At 47.3% G+C, this 19,946-nt stretch overlaps 1 protein-coding gene across 1 annotated transcript in view; it reads left to right on the plus strand.

Moving 5' to 3' along the window:
- Positions 1-17,449, plus strand: part of LOC134346507 (zinc-binding protein A33-like) — a 28,445-nt gene extending 10,996 nt beyond the window's left edge. Inside the window, exons 4-6 of the mRNA XM_063047892.1 lie at positions 6,243-6,265; positions 6,361-6,479; positions 16,853-17,449. Coding sequence (XP_062903962.1) covers positions 6,243-6,265; positions 6,361-6,479; positions 16,853-17,385 — 675 coding nt within the window. The 3' untranslated portion in view covers positions 17,386-17,449. The remainder of the gene's footprint in view (positions 1-6,242; positions 6,266-6,360; positions 6,480-16,852) is intronic.
- The last annotated feature ends 2,497 nt before the right edge of the window (positions 17,450-19,946 follow it).

Consider the following 19,946-nt stretch of genomic DNA (forward strand, 5'->3'; position numbering starts at 1 on the left):
TAGGCATAATACACTGGTTTTAGATCAAACTATTGGACCCTCCATTTGTATGAGAAACCCAATCATACCATGATCACTGTTTCCAAGAGAATCCTTAACTACAAGATCACTAATTTTTCCTGTCTCATTGCACAAGACCCGATCTAAGTAAACACATTCCCTTACAGGGTCAGTGGCATGCTATTCAAGAAAACTATCACATATGATTCTATGAAGTCCTCCTCAAGAATGCCTCCACCAACTTGATTCACCCAGTTAAAGTACCCCACGATAACTGCTCATGCCTCAGATATTTCTCTGTTTATTGCCTGTGCCACTGTAATGTTAATATTCAGTGGCTAATAGACAACTCCCACCAGTGATTTTTCTCCCTTTACTATTCCTAATCGCTACGTTCTGCTCCTTAGATCTAATATCGTCTCTCACTATCGCCCTGATCTCATCCTTAATTAATAGTGTTACTCCACCTCCTTTACCTTCCTGCCTATCCTTCCGTATTACTTGATATCCTTGGATATTTAATTCCAAAACCTCTCCTCCATGCAACCATGTTTCTGTAATGGCCACTAAATCAAACCCCTTTATACTGACTGGTACCACAACTTCACTGACCTTGTTATGAATACTACGGGCATTCACAATCGTCACAATCGTCCGGCAGTTCCACGACGGTATGATGGTGAAATTTCTGGATGACGGCGACGAGTCGGAGGCCTTCCCAGTGACAAATGGCGTCAAACAAGGCTGCGTTCTTGCCCCGACTCTGTTCAGTATGGTATTCTCTGCCATGCTGACAGATGCCTTCCGTAACTACGAAGAAGGAATCCACGTCAGGTACAGGACTGACGGCAGGTTGTTCAACCTTAGGCGCCTGCAGGCAGTTACAAAGGTACGAGAGACTGTCATCAGAGACTTGTTTGCTGATGACTGCGCACTCAACGCCAGCACAGAGCAGGAGATGCAGCGTGAAGTGGACTGCTTCTCACAAGCCTGCGACAACTTCCGTCTCACTATCAGCACCAAAAAGACCGAAGTTATGTACCAGCCTGCCCCAGGAAAGCCATACCAGGAGCCGCACATCACGGTGAACGGCCAGAATCTCCAGGCAGTCGACAACTTCACCTACCTGGGCAGCATACTCTCTCGCGCAGTGAACATAGATGCTGAGGTCAACAACAGGATTGCCAAAGCCAGCGCTGCTTTTGGGAGACTCCGTGAGAACGTCTGGGAGCGGAGAGGACTCAGCCTTACCACCAAGCTGAAGGTCTACTGTGCAGTGGTCCTTACCAACCTCCTTTACGCCAGCGAGACCTGGACTGTCTACAGCAGACACGCCAAACAGCTCAAGCACTTTCAACATAGCTGTCTCCGCAGGCTCCTCCACGTCAGGTGGCAGGACAAAGTCCCCGACACGGAAATCCTGGAACGAGCATGGCTCTGCAGCGTCTACACCCTCCTGCTGAAAGCCCAAGCCAGGTGGGCTGGACATGTGGTCAGAATGCCAGACAGCCGATTGCCTAAGCAGCTGCTTTACGGAGAACTGTGTCAGGGCAAGCGCTCAGTCGGGGAGGCAGAAGAAACGTTACAAAGACTGCCTCAAAGCGTCCCTCAAAGGCCTGGGTGTCGACATCAACACGTGGGAGACGCTTGCCCTCGACCGTCCAGCTTGGCGCAGCAAGATCACCACAGGAGCCCGTGCAGCTGAAGTCAGGCGCATCATCGAGGCACAACGAAAGCGTGCTGTGCGCAAGGCCCGAGCAGCATCCACTGCCACGACAGCACCCGCCCACTTGTGTCCCACATGTGGGCGAGCCTTCAGGGCCCGGATTGGCCTCATCAGTCACCTCCGGACCCACAGCCACCAATCTCCCATTTGACTTTGAAGCCATGGTCTTCTTCGACTACGAAGGACGAACAGCAGCAGCATGGGCATTCAGACAAAGTGCCCTTACAATCTAGTAATCTTTGTGTCTTTTGCACTTGTCTTTTCTGCACTCCACCCTTACTTTTCTGTTTTGTAACTTTTGCCTTTCCTATATCTTTATCCATGCTTTAATCTTTTACTTTATCCATACTTCTCCAATCTATTGAACCCACTCCCGATCTATTTAGTTTAGAGCCCTATCCACAGCCCTAGTTATGCCATTCACCAGGATCCGGGTCCCATCACAGTTCAGATGGAGCCCGTCCCATTAGAACAGCTCCCTCTTCGCCAATTCTGGTGCCAGTTTCCTATGAATTCAAACACACTTCTCCCACACCAGTCGTGGTGTCACATATTGAACTCTCTCAACCTTCTTAACCCTGAGCCAATTTGCACGTGGCTTAAGTAGTAATCCAAAGAAGACCGCCTTTTTGGTTATGCTTTTTAATTTAGTCCCTTGCTGCTCAAATTCTCTCAGTGGAACCTCTTTCCTCGTTCTTCCTATGTTGTTGGTACCCAGACGGACCATGACAACTGGATCTTTCCCTTCCCAATGCAAATTCCTCTGCAGGTCAGATAAGATATCCCGAACCCGGGCACCAGGGAGACAACACAGCCTTCGGGACACTCTATCCCTGCGACAGAGAGCTCTGTCTATTCCCCTGACTATACCATCCCCAATTACCACTACATTTCTCTTCTCTCCCCCCACCCCCTCGAATGTCTCCCTGAATCACGGTGTCACAGTTAGGTTGCTCATTCTTCCTACAGCCTCCACTCTCATCCACACAGGGAGCAAGAATCTCAGACCTGAGACTCAAGAGCTGAGGCTCCTCCAGTTCTCTCTTGGACCCCACTACCCACCTCACCCACAGTCAGACCCTCTTGTCCCGGACCACAGACCGAAATTGAGGCAGCTAATCTAATGGGTGTGCCCACCTCCCAAAACAGAGAATCCAGGTAACTCTCCCCCTCCCTGATGTGCCTCAGTGTTTGAAGCTCAGATTCCAGGTCATCAGCTTTGAGCCTGAGTTCCTCGAGCACCAACGCTTGCTGCAGATGTGGTTACCAGGAACCACAATGGGGCCCACCAGCTCCCACATCATGCAGCTACAGCACACCATCTCATCCTGCATCATCCCTACTTGATTTAATTAGTTGTAGTCTGGTGACTTTTTATTCAACCACTACAAAAGCTTTACCCAATACTCAACTGTGCTTCCTCACAGAAGCCTCTTGAGCCAAAATCAGTAAACTATACCGTGAAACAACGGTAAGTCCCACCTTGTTGGTCCGACAACAACTTCATCACTATTCTAATTATTGGTTTGCTTTCTCTCTTTGCAAAACACGCTAAGTGCCTCTATTACCAATATGGTGGAATTCTTCATTAATATGGAGAGTGACATAGTTAATTCAGAAACAAAGGTTCTGAACTTAAAGAGGGGTAACTTTGAAGGTATGAGACGTGAATTAGCTAAGATAGACTGGCAAATGACACTTAAAGGATTGACGGTGGATATGCAATGGCAAGCATTTAAAGGTTGCATGGATGAACTACAACAATTGTTCATCCCAGTTTGGCAAAAGAATAAATCAAGGAAGGTAGTGCACCGGTGGCTGACAAGAGAAATTAGGGATAGTATCAATTCCAAAGAAGTAGCATACAAATTAGCCAGAGAAAGTGGCTCACCTGAGGACTGGGAGAAATTCAGAGTTCAACAGAGGAGGACAAAGGGCTTAATTAGGAAGGGGAAAAAAGATTATGAGAGAAAACTGGCGGGGAACATAAAAACGGACTGTAAAAGCTTTTATAGATATGTAAAAAGGAAAAGACTGGTAAAGACAAATGTAGGTCCCCTGCAGACAGAAACAGGTGAATTGATTATGGGGAGCAAGGACATGGCAGACCAATTGAATAATTACTTTGGTTCTGTCTTCACTAAGGAGGACATAAATAATCTTCCAGAAATAGTAAGGGACAGAGGGTCCAGTGAGATAGAGGAACTGAGTGAAATACATGTTAGTAGGGAGGTGGTGTTAGGTAAATTGAAGGGATTGAAGGCAGATAAATCCCCAGGGCCAGATGGTCTGCATCCTAGAGTGCTTCAGGAAGTAGCCCAAGAAATAGTGGTTGCATTAGTGATAATTTTTGAAAACTCGTTAGATTCTGGACTAGTTCCTGAGGATTGGAGGGTGGCTAATGTAACTCCACTTTTTAAAAAAGGAGGGAGAGAGAAACCGGGGAATTATAGACCGGTTAGCTTAACGTCGGTGGTGGGGAAACTGCTGGAGTCAGTTATCAAGCATGTGATAACAGCACATTTGGAAAGCGGTAAAATGATCGGACAAAGTCAGCATGGATTTGTGAAAGGAAAATCATGTCTGACGAATCTCATAGAATTTTTTGAGGATGTAACTAGTAGAGTGGATAGGGGAGAACCAGTGGATGTGGTATATTTGGATTTTCAAAAGGCTTTTGACAAGGTCCCACACAGGAGATTAGTATGCAAACTTAAAGCACACGGTATTGGGGGTAAGGTATTGGTGTGGGTGGAGAATTGGTTAGCAGACAGGAAGCAAAGAGTGGGAATAAACGGGACCTTTTCAGAATGGCAGGCGGTGACTACTGGGGTACCGCAAGGCTCAGTGCTGGGACCCCAGTTGTTTACAATATATATTAATGACTTGGATGAGGGAATTAAATGCAGCATCTCCAAGTTTGCGGATGACACGAAGCTGGGTGGCAGTGTTAGCAGTGAGGAGGATGCTAAGAGGATGCAGGGTGACTTGGATAGGTTGGGTGAGTGGGCAAACTCATGGCAGATGCAATTTAATGTGGATAAATGTGAAGTTATCCACTTTGGTGGCAAAAATAGGAAAACAGATTATTATCTGAATGGTGGCCGATTAGGAAAAGGTGAGGTGCAACGAGACCTGGGTGTAATTATACACCAGTCATTGAAAGTGGGCATGCAGGTACAGCAGGCGGTGAAAAAGGCGAATGGTATGCTGGCATTTATAGCGAGAGGATTCGAGTACAGGAGTAGGGAGGTACGACTGCAGTTGTACAAGACCTTGGTGAGACCACACCTGGAGTATTGTGTGCAGTTTTGGTCCCCTAATCTGAGGAAAGACATCTTTGCCATAGAGGGAGTACAAAGAAGGTTCACCAGATTGATTCCTGGGATGGCAGGACTTTCATATGAAGAAAGACTGGATGAACTGGGCTTGTACTCGTTGGAATTTAGAAGATTGAGGGGGGATCTGATTGAAACGTATAAGATCCTAAAGGGATTGGACAGGCTAGATGCAGGAAGATTGTTCCCGATGTTGGGGAGGTCCAGAACGAGGGGTCACAGTTTGAGGATAGAGGGGAAGCCTTTTAGGACCGAGATTAGGAAAAACTTCTTCACACAGAGAGTGGTGAATCTGTGGAATTCTCTGCCACAGCAAACTGTTGAGGCCAGTTCATTGGCTATGTTTAAGAGAGAGTTAGATATGGCCCTTGTGGCTACAGGGGTCAGGGGGTATGGAGGGAAGGCTGGGGCGGGGTTCTGAGTTGGATGATCAGCCATGATCATAATAAATGGCGGTACAGGCTCGAAGGGGCCGAATGGCCTACTCCTGCAGCTATTTTCTATGTTTCTATGTTTCTATGTTTCTATTACCGCGGGCGCTAGCTAACGGCTTATGCAAAGGCGAGAAAATGGCCGCTCAAAACAAGGGATAGGCTAGAAAAAAATTCCTTTGTGGCCTCTGTAAGGTGACCAAACACAAGTTATAGAAGCAGTCATGTCTGTATTTTTAAAAAGAACAAAAGAATACTGCAGGCCAAACCAACCGAACCTCTTTCTCTCACGCACACTGATTCACTCTCACTCTCCTGAACAGCACGCAGAGTTGGACCGGAGTCTGTATGTGTTTATCCAGCTTCCCCATTACATTCAGTCTTTGCTGTTCCACTTCAACGACGCCTGTGACAGTGAGTTCCACATTCCCTTCACTACATTTCAAGCAGAGATACGTTCTGCACCGACACCCAATCCAATCTACCACTAGTCTTAAATTTCGGTATCTGATCCTCCTGACATGATATCCCAATAAAAATGGACAGCCTTCCCAGTCTTTCCCATCAGTTCCATCCTCTCGGTTATGGGATAATTATCATAAACATTCCTTGTACTTTCTCCCGGGGTTCTCTGCCCCTTGTTGCAGTGTAAGCTTAGAAGCAGGAAATTTCAATAACTTGGCTTAAATTCCTGCTGTCAAGATGCACACAGTCAGACAATTGAGATCTGTGTTTTATTTATTTCAGGAGCAAGCTCGTCGGAAGAGGAGGTAGGACATGGTCTTTACTGAAACACAGTTGTATTTGTAAAATAGTTCAAATATCATTGATGCTCAGTTTATAACCAGCTGTGTAATATTTACAGGATTAGTGATGATGGACAGGTGCTGTCAGTGACACATTGTACACTACCTGTTGAAAAATTCGATCAGCCCTTTTTGTTGAATACAACGTTGAGAGAAATGTCTGATACAATTAAGCAAGGTAAACATTTACAATTTCCTTTCTCCATGTTTGTGAACAATTTTAAGCAATATTTACTCGCAAAGACTGTTTGTAACTCTGGCTGAAGGCATCACTGTCACATGGTGAGCTGGAGGTGTCCGACCCCTGAACACACCAACACTGGGACACACTACACGCAATACACGGGACTGTTACATTATCCACTGTATCCTGAACCAACTCACACTGCACAATCACACCAAGACATCACCAGGTAATAAAAGCTGGTATCTGCCCTGTGAGTGGGATTGTCAGAAAAATATGTACGAAGGAAAGAGAAGGAAATCTGCTTCACTCAGCCTGTCTGACCTGTCCGTGACTGCAGACTCCGATTGATTCAGGCCTGCCACTTGCTGGACTCGCGAGTCTCACTGCTATCAAAACTCCACATCGAAGCATTGTCAGACTGAGCCCAGACACACCTCCCAGCATTGACCTCGGTCAAGATTTCATCTCGGGAGAAGCTCACACATCATTCCCAGCCTGGCAAAGCTCCCTCACATACATACACAGAACAATTGGCAGATTATGGTCAAAGCCTAAACAATGAGTCCAAGTGAGAGGAGGAAGTACCTCATGCCCTGCTCATCTCCTCCCTCTGCTTCCCTACCTCCTTCCATTTGTTCCGTGGTATACTGTCCTCTCCTATCAGATACCTTCTTCTTTAGACCTTTGTCTCTTCAACCTGTCACATCTCAGCGTCTCACATCATTCACCCTCCCCCCACTTCCATCTACCTTCTCCCTCACCTGGACTCGCCCATCACCCTACAACTTTTGCTCATCCCACACCCTACCTTCTTATTCTGCATATTGTTGCCTTCCTTTCCAGTCCGGGTGAAGGGTCTCAGCCTGAAGTGTCAAATTATTCATTTCCCTCCGTAAACCGTGCGTGACTCAAGTTCCTCCGGCATTTTGTGTGTGTGACGGGCAAGATTCCTGTTGTCAATGAACCCAGTGACTGAGATTCCAGAACCACCAGGATAGAGAGTTCCAAAGATTCACACCCCTCTGCGAGAAGAAAGTTCTCCTCTTCTCAATGCGAAATGACATTTCCCTTATTCAGAGTCTGTGAGCTCTGGTTCCAGACTCATCGGCCAAGGGAAACATCCTCCCTGCATCCAGCCTGTCGAGCCTTGTTAGAAGTTTATAACTTTCCATGGAATTCATCAACACAGCCAGGCTCCAGGGTGAGATTCCTCAGGAAGATGATCTGGGAATGGGTTTCGCCGATGTTTATTCATAGGGATTTCAACACACATTTGTGGCCAGTAAACGTTGAATATTCTGTGGTTGTTCACTGAGGCTCCAGTTACAGCTTCAGTTCACTTTATTTCTCCTCTCCCCACGAATCTGACTGCACTGAGATTTGATCAATTCAGAAGCCGGCACCTCCCTACATTGAATCCCCAGTGTTTCTGCGGTTGTCAGATCCTCGTTCCCTCCCCTCGGGTGGCTCTTTTATCGAGTTGAGAAACAGGACATTCAGTGAAAATCTGCAATACCAAAGGCAGCAACACCCCCACATCCTCTGTCGATATCTCATTCCAGTCATTGAGATATAAACAGGGAATCAGGCCCTTCGGCCCATCTTGTCCATACTATAATTATAAATAATGAGAAGTATAAATAACATTATCAATAATCAAAAATGTTTCAGTGATCTTGCAGTTATCTGGATAAACACCTTCATTGTTCACTACACCACCAGTTTTGCTGTCACCTACAAACTTACAAACCATGCCATCTATATTTTCTTCCAAATCGTTAGTACCAATGAACAGTGGACCCTAAACCGATCCCCATGATACACGACTGGTCACAGTGCTCCAGTCTGGACAGCAGTTCTCCACAACCACCCTCTGTCTCCTGCAAGCAGGCAATTTTACATCCAATAAGTTGGCTCACCCTGGATCCCAAGTGATCAAACCTTCTCTTCGAGCCTTTCTCAGGGAAGCTTGTCAAAGTCCCTGCTAAAGTTCATGTGGACAATGTCTATCACCCTATTCTCAGCAGTGATTTCTATCACCTCATCAAAGAAAAATAGTTAAATTTATGAGTCACTATTTCCCAGGCATAAAACAGAGTTGACTATCCCGACTCAGTCCCTGCCTTTCCAAATGCTGGTAAACCTCTCAGTACCCATTACAGTAATTGTCCCACCACTGATGTTAGACTCAGCGGCCTGGAGTTCCCGGGCTTGACCTTCCAGTCCTTCTTAACTCAAAACAACACCTGAGCCACCCTCCTGACTTCCAGCGCCAGAGAAACATTTCGAATGTTAAAAGACATGGACAGAGTGGATGTGGCAAAGTTGTTTCCCATGATGGAGGAGTCTAGTACGAGAGGGCATGACTTCAGGATTGAAGGGCGACCTTTCAGGACAGAAATGCGAAGAAATTTTTTTAGTCAGAGGGTGGTGAATCTATGGAATTTGTTGCCACGGGCAGCAGTGGAGGCCAATTCATTGGGCGTATTTAAGGCAGAGATTGATAGGTATCTGACTAGCCAGGGCATCAAAGGTTATGGTGAGAAGGCGGGACAGTGGGACTAAATAGGATAAAATGGATCAGCTCATGATGAAATGGCGGAGCAGACTCGATGGGCCGAATGGCCTACTTCTGCTCCTTTGTCTTATGGACTATGGTCTTATGGAAATGTGAAGCAAATATATCTGTCAGGGCCCTGAATTCTTTCCCTCGTCTTAAGGTACTCAGACAGAATAAATCACGGTCTGGGGCTCATTCACCTCTGATACAGCACTTTCACTTTTGCACTGTGGTATGTTCCAAGACACTACTGTTCATGTTCCTTAATTCCTTAGTTTCCATGCCCTCTCCCTGCGAAATATTCATTTAAAGCCTCCCCCATCTCCTTTTATCGATGACCATATTGATCCTTCGGGTGACCTGTTCGAGTCAGGTTGTCATACATTTGGCCCAATGTCCATGCTGTCTGTGTTGCCCAGTGAGCTGGTGCCATCTGCTTATGTTTGGTCCATAGCCCCATAAAACTCTTCAATCTATGTATTCATCCACTGTAGATTCTTTTAAATGTTGTTTATTTCTAGCAGGGCATTCCAAATATGCACCACCCATTGTGTGAAGAAAATATTTCTGAAGTCCCTTTTAAATCCATCGGCTCTGATCTTAAACTTTTGCACTGTTGTTCCTCACACACCCTCTCTGGGGAAAATCCCTAATTTGGAAGGGGATGAGGACCGGAGTGATAGGGCTGAGGATGGGGCAGTTGATATACAAGTTGATGCATTGTGTAGTGAGACGGTGAGGAAGAACAGACAGATGATGGGACTGAAACGCAGTCGGTGGGATGAGTTGCAGTCGGTGGGATGGGTTGCAGTCAACAGGGGGCAAAATCTAAAAGAGTGACCAATACAGGACTGAAGGTGTTATATTTGAATGCACTAGGTACACAGAATAAGGTAGATGATCTTGTGGCACAATTAGAAGCTGGCAGGTATGGACATCACTGAATCGTGGCTGAAAGAAGATCATAGTTGGGAGCTGAACATCCAAGGATACACAGTTTATTGAAAGAACAAGCAAGTAGGCAGAGTGGGTGCAGTGGCTCTGTTTGTAAAAATTAAAATCAAATCCTCAGAAAGAGGTGACATAGGACTGGAAGGTTTGGATTCTTGTGGGTAGAGCTAAGAGACTGCAAAGGTAAAAAGACCCTGTTGAGAGTTAGATACATTGCTCCAAACATTAGCCAGGATATAGAAACATAGAAACATAGAAAATAGGTGCAGGAGTAGGCCATTCGGCCCTTCGAGCCTGCACCGCCATTTATTATGATCATGGCTGATCATCCAACTCAGAACCCCGCCCCAGCCTTCCCTCCATACCCCCTGACCCCTGTAGCCACAAGAGCCATATCTAACTCCCTCTTAAACATAGCCAATGAACTGGCCTCAACAGTTTGCTGTGGCAGAGAATTCCACAGATTCACCACTCTCTGTGTGAAGAAGTTTTTCCTAATCTCGGTCCTAAAAGGCTTCCCCTCTATCCTCAAACTGTGATGCCTCGTTCTGGACCTCCCAAACATCGGGAACAATCTTCCCGCATCTAGCCTGTCCAATCCCTTCAGGATCTTATACGTTTCAATCAGATCCCCCCTCAATCTTCTAAATTCCAACGAGTAGAAGCCCAGTTCATCCAGTCTTTCTTCATATGAAAGACCTGCCATCCCAGGAATCAATCTGGTGAACCTTCTTTGTACTCCCTCTATGGCAAAGATGTCTTTCCTCAGATTAGGGGACCAAAACTGCACACAATACTCCAGGTGTGGTCTCACCAAGGCCTTGTACAACTGCAGTAGTACCTCCCTGCTCCTGTACTCGAATCCTCTCGCTATAAATGCCAGCATACCGTTCGCCTTTTTCACCGCCTGCTGTACCTGCATGCCCACTTTCAATGACTGGTGTATAATGACACCCAGGTCTCGTTGCACCTCCCTTTTTCCTAATCGGCCACCATTCAGATAATAATCTGTTTTCCTATTTTTGCCACCAAAGTGGATAACTTCACATTTATCCACATTAAATTGCATCTGCCATGAGTTTGCCCACTCACCCAACCTATCCAAGTCATCCTGCATCCTTTTAGCATCCTCCTCACTGCTAACACTGCCACCCAGCTTCGTGTCATCCGCAAACTTGGAGATGTTGCATTTAATTCCCTCATCCAAGTCATTAATATATATTGTAAACAACTGGGGTCCCAGCACTGAGCCTTGCGGTACCCCACTAGTTACCGCCTGCCATTCTGAAAAGGTCCCGTTTATTCCCACTCTTTGCTTCCTGTCTGCTAACCAATTCTCCACCCACACCAATACCTTACCCCCAATACCGTGTGCTTTAAGTTTGCACACTAATCTCCTGTGTGGGACCTTGTCAAAAGCCTTTTGAAAATCCAAATATACCACATCCACTGGTTCTCCCCTATCCACTCTACTAGTTACATCCTCAAAAAATTCTATGAGATTTGTCAGACATGATTTTCCTTTCACAAATCCATGCTGACTTTGTCCGATCATTTCACCGCTTTCCAAATGTGCTGTTATCACATCCTTGATAACTGACTCCAGCAGTTTCCCCACCACCGACATTAGGCTAACCGGCCTATAATTCCCCGGTTTCTCTCTCCCTCCTTTTTTAAAAAGTGGGGTTACATTAGCCACCCTCCAATCCTCAGGAACTAGTCCAGAATCTAACGAGTTTTGAAAAATTATCACTAATGCATCCACTATTTCTTGGGCTACTTCCTTAAGCACTCTAGGATGCAGACCCTCTGGCCCTGGGGATTTATCTGCCTTCAATCCCTTCAATTTACCTAACACCACTTCCCTACTAACATGTATTTCGCTCAGTTCCTCCATCTCACTGGACCCTCTGTCCCTTACTATTTCTGGAAGATTATTTATGTCCTCCTCAGTGAAGACAGAACCAAAGTAATTATTCAATTGGTCTGCCATGTCCTTGCTCCCCATAATCAATTCACCTGTTTCTGTCTGCAGGGGACCTACATTTGTCTTTACCAGTCTTTTCCTTTTTACATATCTATAAAAGCTTTTACAGTCCGTTTTTATGTTCTCTGCCAGTTTTCTCTCATAATCTTTTTTCCCCTTTCCTAATTAAGCCCTTTGTCCTCCTTTGCTGAACTCTGAATTTCTCCCAGTCCTCAGGTGAGCCACTTTCTCTGGCTAATTTGTATGCTACTTCTTTGGAATTGATACTATCCCTAATTTCTCTTGTCAGCCACCGGTGCACTACCTTCCTTGATTTATTCTTTTGCCAAACTGGGATGAACAATTGTTGTAGTTCATCCATGCAACCTTTAAATGCTTGCCATTGCATATCCACCGTCAATCCTTTAAGTGTCATTTGCCAGTCTATCTTAGCTAATTCACGTCTCATACTTTCAAAGTTACCCCTTTTTAAGTTCAGAACATTTGTTTCTGAATTAACTATGTCACTCTCCATATTAATGAAGAATTCCACCATATTATGGTCACTCTTACCCAAGGGGCCTCTCACGACAAGATCGCTAATTAACCCTTCCTCATTGCTCAAAACCCAGTCCAGAATAGCCTGCTCTCTGGTTGGTTCCTCGACATGTTGGTTCAAAAAACCATCCCGCATACATTCCAAGAAATCCTCTTCCTCAGCACCTTTACCAATTTGGTTCACCCAGTCTACATGTAGATTGAAGTCACCCATTATAACTGCTGTTCCTTTATTGCACACATTTCTAATTTCCTGTTTAATACCATCTCCGACCTCACTACTACTGTTAGGTGGCCTGTACACAATTCCCACCAGCGTCTTCTGCCCCTTAGTGTTACGCAGCTCTACCCATATCGATTCCACATCTTCCCGGTTTATGTCCTTCCTTTCTATGGCGTTAATCTCTTTTTTAACCAGCAACGCCACCCTACCTCTCCTTCCTTCATGTCTATCCCTCCTGAATATTGAATATCCCTGAACGTTGATCTCCCATCCCTGGTCACCCTGGAGCCATGTCTCTGTGATCCCAACTATATCATAATCATTAATAACAATCTGCACTTTCAATTCATCCACCTTATTACGAATGCTCCTTGCATTGACACATAAAGCCTTCAGGCGCTCTTTTACAACTCTCTTAGCCCTTGTACAATTATGTTGAAAAGTGGCCCTTTTTAATGCTTGCCCTGGATTTGTCGGCCTGCCACTTTTACTTTTCTCCTTTGTACTTTTTGCTTCTACGCTCACTTTGCACCCCTCTGTCTCTCTGCACTGGTTCCCATCCCTCTGTTGTGAACTAACCTCCTCACGCCTAGCCTCTTTAATTTGATTCCCACCCCCCAACCATTCTAGTTTAAAGTCACCTCAGTAGCACCCGCTAATCTCCCTGCCAGGATATTGGTCCCCCTGGGATTCAAGTGTAACCCGTCCTTTTTGTACAGGTCACGCCTGCGCCAAAAGAGGTCCCAATGATCCAAAAACTTGAATCCCTGCCCCCTGCTCCAATCCCTCAGCCACGCATTTATCCTCCACCTCATCGCATTCCTACTCTCACTGTCGAGTGGCACAGGCAGTAATCCCGAGATTACTACCTTTGCGGTCCTTTTTCTCAACTCCCTTCCTAGCTCCCTATATTCTCCTTTCAGGACCTCATCCCTTTTCCTACCTATGTCATTGGTACCTATATGTACCACGACCTCTGGCTCCTCACCCTCCCACTTCAGGATATCTTGGACACGATCAGAAATATCCCGGACCCTAGCACCAGGGAGGCAAACTACCATCCGGGTCTCTGGACTGCGTCCACAGAATCGCCTATCTGACCCCCTTACTATCGAGTTCCCTATCACAACTGCCCTCCTCTTCCTTGCCCTACCCTTCTGAGCTACAGGGCCAGACTCTGTGCCGGAGGCACGGCCACTGTCGCTTCCCCCGGGTAAGCTGTCCCCCCCCAACAGTACTCAAACAGGAGTACCTGTTGTTAAGGGGCACAGCCACCGGGGTACTCCCTATCACCTGACTTTTCCCCTTCCCCCTCCTAACCGTGACCCACTTGTCTGCCTCCCGTGGCCCCGGCGTGACCACCTGCCTTCCACTCCTCTCTATCACCTCCTCGCTCTCCCTGACCAGACGAAGGTCATCGAGCTGCAGCTCCAGTTCCGTAACGCGGTCCCTTAGGAACTGCATCTCGATGCACTTGGCGCAGATGTAGAGGTCCGGGAGGCTTGGAGACTCCAGGGCCTCCCACATCCGACACCGAGAACAGCAAACTGCTGGGATATACATTACAATGGAAGATAGAAAAGACAAATAATAAGGGGACTGTTCCGATAACTATGGAGAATTTCAATGTGCAGGTGGGTTGGTAAAATCTGGTTGAGCTGGTTGGTCAGTTTATGGAGAGAAGGCAGATATAGTGGATTTGAGTGGAATCTGGGATAAACCATGAAGGAAAGGCAGGGCGGACTCGATGGGATGAATGGCCTAATTCTGTTCCTATATCTTATGGTCCTATGGTCTATTCATTACTCATTATCTTCCATACCCATGTCTGTGGGACATACACTGAGGGTCTCTCCCATCTCCTGTGGCTCCAGATGCAGTGGCACGGTAGCGTAGTGGTTAGCACAACGCTTCACAGTAAAGGTGACAAGGGTTCAAATCCCACCGCTGCCTGCACGGAGTTTGTACGTTCTCCCTGGGACAGTGTGGGTTTCCTCCGTGTGCTCGGGTTTCCTCCCACAGTCCAGAGATGTACCGGTTGGAAGGTCATTGTAAATTGTCCCATGATACGTCTCTGATTAAATCAGGGGATTGCTGCATGGTGTGGTTCGAAGGGCTGGAAGGGCCGATTCCCCTCTGCATCTCAATAAATTTATCATTAATGATGGAAACCCTGCATCAGGACAGAGAGTGGACTGTGTGGGTGATGAGGGGCTGTGAGGGGAGTGGGTTTGTGGGAAGGGGACAAAGAGCCCTCATAAATCATTCCCCTCTCAGCTTAAATCTACAGCCTCTGGTTTTGGACACCTTATTTTTGAAAACGTCACGTTATCTATTCCCCATATCATTAGGGTTAGGGTTAGGGTAAGGATTCGAGTGTCAGAGGTCACTGTCTCAGGATGGTGTGAACCCTCAAAGGATAGTTTATATCTGGAATTCTCTGTACCGGAGGACTGTGCGTCTCAGTTCTTTAGTCTATTTAATGTCACAGAGTCATCATCGTATCGCACAGAAATGGGCTCTTCGGCCTATCACCTCTGTGCTGACCTATTTACCATCTACACTCATCCCATTGGTTGGCATTAGGTTTGTCTCCTTCTGTGCCTTCCCTATTGAAGTGTCTTTCTGAGTGTCTCTTCAACACAGTGATTGTATCTGATACCATCACCTCCTCTGGCAGCAAGTTCCAACATCAATCACTCACCCCTCAGATAAGACCATATGAGAATCAGACACAGGAGCAGAATTAGGCTATTTGGCTCATCGTCTGCAGCACTATTTCATCATGCTGATCCAATTTTCCTCTCAGACCCACTCTCCTGCCTTCTCCCTTTGGTATCCTTTGGTGCCCTGACCAATCAAGGGTCTATCAAGCAACACACACAAAGTGCTGGAGGAACTCAGCAGGCCAGGCAGCATCTATGGAAAAGAGTGCAGTCAGCGTTTCAGGCTGAGACCCTTCGGCAGGATCTATCAACCTCTTCCTTAAAGACTTGGCCTCCACAGCAATCTGTGGCAAAAAATTCCACAGATTCACCACTCGTTGGTTGTTGAAATTCCTCCTCATTGCCATTCTAAAAGGACACCCCTTTATTCTGAGGCTGCGTCCTCTGGTTTCAGACTCTCCCACCATAGGAAACATCCTCTCCACATCCACTGTAACCATTCGACAGGTTTCAATGAGATCTCTCATCATTCTTCTGAAGTCTAGTGAATACAGACCCAGAACCATCAAACACTCTTCATATGACAAGCCATTCAATCCTGGAATCATTTTTGTGAAATCCCTTTGAACACTCTCCAGTTTCAGCACATCCTTTCCAAGATAGTGAACCTAAACCTGCTCACAATACTTCAAGTGAGGTCCCACCAGTGCTTTATAAATGTTAACATTACATCCTTACTTTACAAGGACATCTAAGTCCCTTTGCACCTCAGTTTTCTGTATTTTCTCTCGATGAGAATCAGAGAGGGACGGGGTGAGTGGTTTTCTTTGTCGGTCAGAATACTGAGTACAGGAGCTGGGACTTCCTGTTACGAGTGTACAAGACGTTGGTGCTGCCACGTTTGGAACAGTGTGTACTGTTCTGGTTACCTTGCTACAGGAGGGATGTCATTCAACTGGAGAGGGTGCAAAACAGGTTTACAAGGATGTGACTGGGACTGGAGAGCTTGGGTTAAGAGCAGAGGCAGGACAGGCTGGCACTTTCTCCCTGAAGCCGAAGAGGCTGTAGAGGTGGGTGCAGTTTTAAAATACATCTTGTCAGGTACCTGGATAAGAAAGGTGTGAAGGTAGAATGGGAAAATGCAACTAGCTCTTTAAAGCAAGTTGGGCTGAAGAGCTTCTCTGACCGTCTCTTTAAATCCCTGCAGTATTCACTTTGTGTGTGTTGATCGGGAAAAATCCGCTCTCCATCCCGGAGGAGAAACCTCGGGAAGATGCTGGTTGTCTATCTGCTGTGTTTAGTAAAATCCCGGGAACGGGTCTTGTCGGCCACCCGACTGAGCCTGAGGCCCAGCGGCCTCTCGCCCAACCCTGGGTCCGCGCTGCCCGAGTCTCCCCCCCGATCCCCGGGGACTCTCTAATTCTCTGCTTCTCCCCCCAGTCTCTGTCACCCTGGATGTGGAAACGGCGCATCCGCTGCTCGAGGTGTCTGAGGATCTGAAGAGTGTGAGATATGCCGGGACCCGGAGGGATCTCCCTGACACCGGGAAGAGGTTCAGAGCCTGGGCTTGTGTGCTGGGATCGGAGGGATTCACATCGGGGAGACATTACTGGGAGGTGGAGGTGACGGGGAATCGTGGCTGGGGTCTGGGAGTCGCCGCAGAGTCTGTGGAGAGGAAGAGCGGTGTCGGACTGAGTCCGGAGACCGGATTCTGGATTATCGGGCGTTTTTATGACGAGATGAAGGTTCTCACTTCCCCTGAGCCTCGTCTCCCTGCCGGTCCCATCCCCGGGAGGGTGGGAGTTTATCTCAGTTACCAGTCCAGGACAGTTTCATTTTACAACGCGGAGACCAAGTCCCATCTCCACACATTCACTGGGAAAAAATTCACAGAGAAACTTTATCCTTTCTTCTGGACTGGATATGAAAACGAGTGGCTGAGAATCTGCTCCGGTTCCGCTCCGGGTCTGTAAACGGGTCGGGTCCCGGGACCGGCTCCAGGAGTAAGTCAGTGTAAATATAAATGTGCCGAGAGTGAAATAAACACGATTTGAGAATTACCGATCCATTAATTTTAACTCGTTCACCGCATCCGTCAACGGGACAGAAACACTGCGGATTCAGCAGCAGCCGCGGGCGGCGGGTCCTGAGCTCCCCGGCTCCCCCGGGTGCTAAAGTCCACCCGCACCGGGACAGGTGAAGTGGGACAAGTGGTGGTGGTGCTGACTGGGAGAGGGAGGTCAGGGTGACTCTTGGGGAGGCGGGACATGTGGTGATGGTAACAGGCTGGAGAATCTCAGCGTGTCGGGCAGCATCTACAGAGGGAAATGGATCATGACGTTTTGGCTCGATGTCCTTCCACTGGACTGAAAGTGAGAGCGGAGATGCCCGGTGTAGGACGGTGGAAGGAAAGCCACTGTAAGAGCTGGCAGGTGAGGGGGTGACAGACACATGAGGGAGGGGTGGAGTGTGGAAATGTGTCAGAAGCTGGGAGGTGAGAGGTGGCAGTGACAAAGATGATGGGCAGATGGAGAGGGTGGGTGAGGAGGGTAAAATGCCGGAAGCATTCAGCCGGTCAGTCACAATCCATGGAGTTCGTATTTCACACCAATTATCTCTCCCGAAATCTCCACCTATCACCTGTCGCTTTGTCCTTCTTCCTCCCCTCCCCTCACCTTCTTATCCTGACGTCTCCCCTTCCTTTCCTGTCCTGATGAAGGGTCTCAGCCTGAAACATCGACTGTTTACACGTCTCCATAGACGCTGCCTGACCTGCTGAGTTCCTCCAGCATTTTGTGTGTGTTGCTCTGGATTTCCAGCATCAGCAGAGTTTCTGGTGTTTTTGATTCAAACCCTGCCCGACCTGCGGATTTCTAACTTTTTCTGTTTTTGGGATGTTTCTTGAGCATCTCGGAGGAGATTCTGCAAGGAGAAACTGAAATAGGTGATCTCTGAGCCAGACATCGTGGTCCGTGTAGCTACCAATGACACAGGTAGGAAGAGTGACGAGTTACTGCGAAGTGAGTTCAGGGCTTTCGGTGCTGAGTTAAAGGACAGGACCCAGGGTTCTGATCCCAGGATTGTCACCCATACCACCTGCTGGAGAGGCCAGAAGTAGAAAGATCAGACAGTTTCACGCCTGGCCAAGGAGCTGGTGTAGGAAGGAGGCCTTCAGATTTCAACGTTTAAAGTACATTTATTATCAAAGTAAGTATACCATATGGAACCATGAGGTTTGTCTCCTTACAGGCAGCCACAGACAAGAAACACAACAGAACACATTTTAGAAAAAGACATTGAACACCCAATGTGCAGAGAGAGAGAGAGAGAACAAATCATGCAGACAACAATAGTATTATTTACGAGTGATGAGCCTCTGCGCGGGGAGTTAGCTGATGAGTTAAAGGGCAGGACCTCCAGTGTTGTGATCTCAGTATTGCTACACAGGCCACGTGCTCATCAGGCCAGAACTAGGAAGATTATGCAGGTTAATACGTGGCTAAGAAGTCGCTGTAATAAGGAGGGTATAGATTTTTGGATCATGGGGCTCTCTTCCAGGGAATGTGGGACCTGTACAGAAGGGAGGGTTTGTACCTCAACTGGAGGGGGAGTAATATCCTGGCAGGAAGGTTTGTTAATGCCGTACAGTGGGGTTTAAACTAGAGTTGCAGGGGAATGGGAACCGAGTGCCAGAACAGGGAGTGGAGAGGTTGTGGAGGCAGATGTTGGGAAGAGCTCAAAGTTGGGAATGAGAGGTTCAGCACTGTGCATCCAGTGCGCTGAGTTGTCTCTATTTCAATGCAAGAAGTGTCGGAGGAAAGGCAGATGACAGTGCTGAAGATGAGGTCGCTGGTTTACAAACAGAGGCAATGTGTAGTGAGCAGAGGCTGTTGATAAGGCAAAACTAAAATCAACTGGATGACTTGTCATGTAAAAGGCAGAGAAAATTGAAAAGGATACAGGATGGAAAGTGTTATTAGAAACTCAAAATAATCTGCGGATGCTGGGGTCAAAGCAACACTCACAACACGCTGGAGGAACTCAGCAGGTCTGGCAGCATCCGTGGAAAAGATCGGTCGATGTTTCGGGCCGGAACCCTTCGTCAGGACTGAAGAGGGAAGGGGGAGAGGCCCTATAAAGAAGGTGGGGGGAGGGTGGGAAGGAGAAGGCTGGTAGGTTCCAGGTGAAAAACCAGTAAGGGAAAAGATAAAGGGGTGTGGAAGGGAAGCAGGGAGGTGATAGGCAGGAAAGGTGAAGAAGGAATAGGGGAAAACACAATGGATAGTATGAGGTGGAACCAAGAGGGAGGTGGTAGGCAGCTGGGGGAGGGGACAGAGTGACATAGGGATAGGGGTAGGGAGAGGGAGGGAATTACCAGAAGTTGGAGAATTCTATGTTCATACCATGGAGCTGGAGACTACCTAGACGGGATGTGAGGTTTTGCTCCTCCAATCTGAGTTTAGCCTCATCATGGCAGTAGAGGAAGCCATGTATGGACATATCTGAATGGGAGTGTGAAGCAGAGTTGAAGTAG

This window comes from Mobula hypostoma, chromosome 5 (genome assembly GCF_963921235.1).
Source record: "Mobula hypostoma chromosome 5, sMobHyp1.1, whole genome shotgun sequence".
NCBI lineage: Eukaryota > Metazoa > Chordata > Chondrichthyes > Myliobatiformes > Myliobatidae > Mobula > Mobula hypostoma.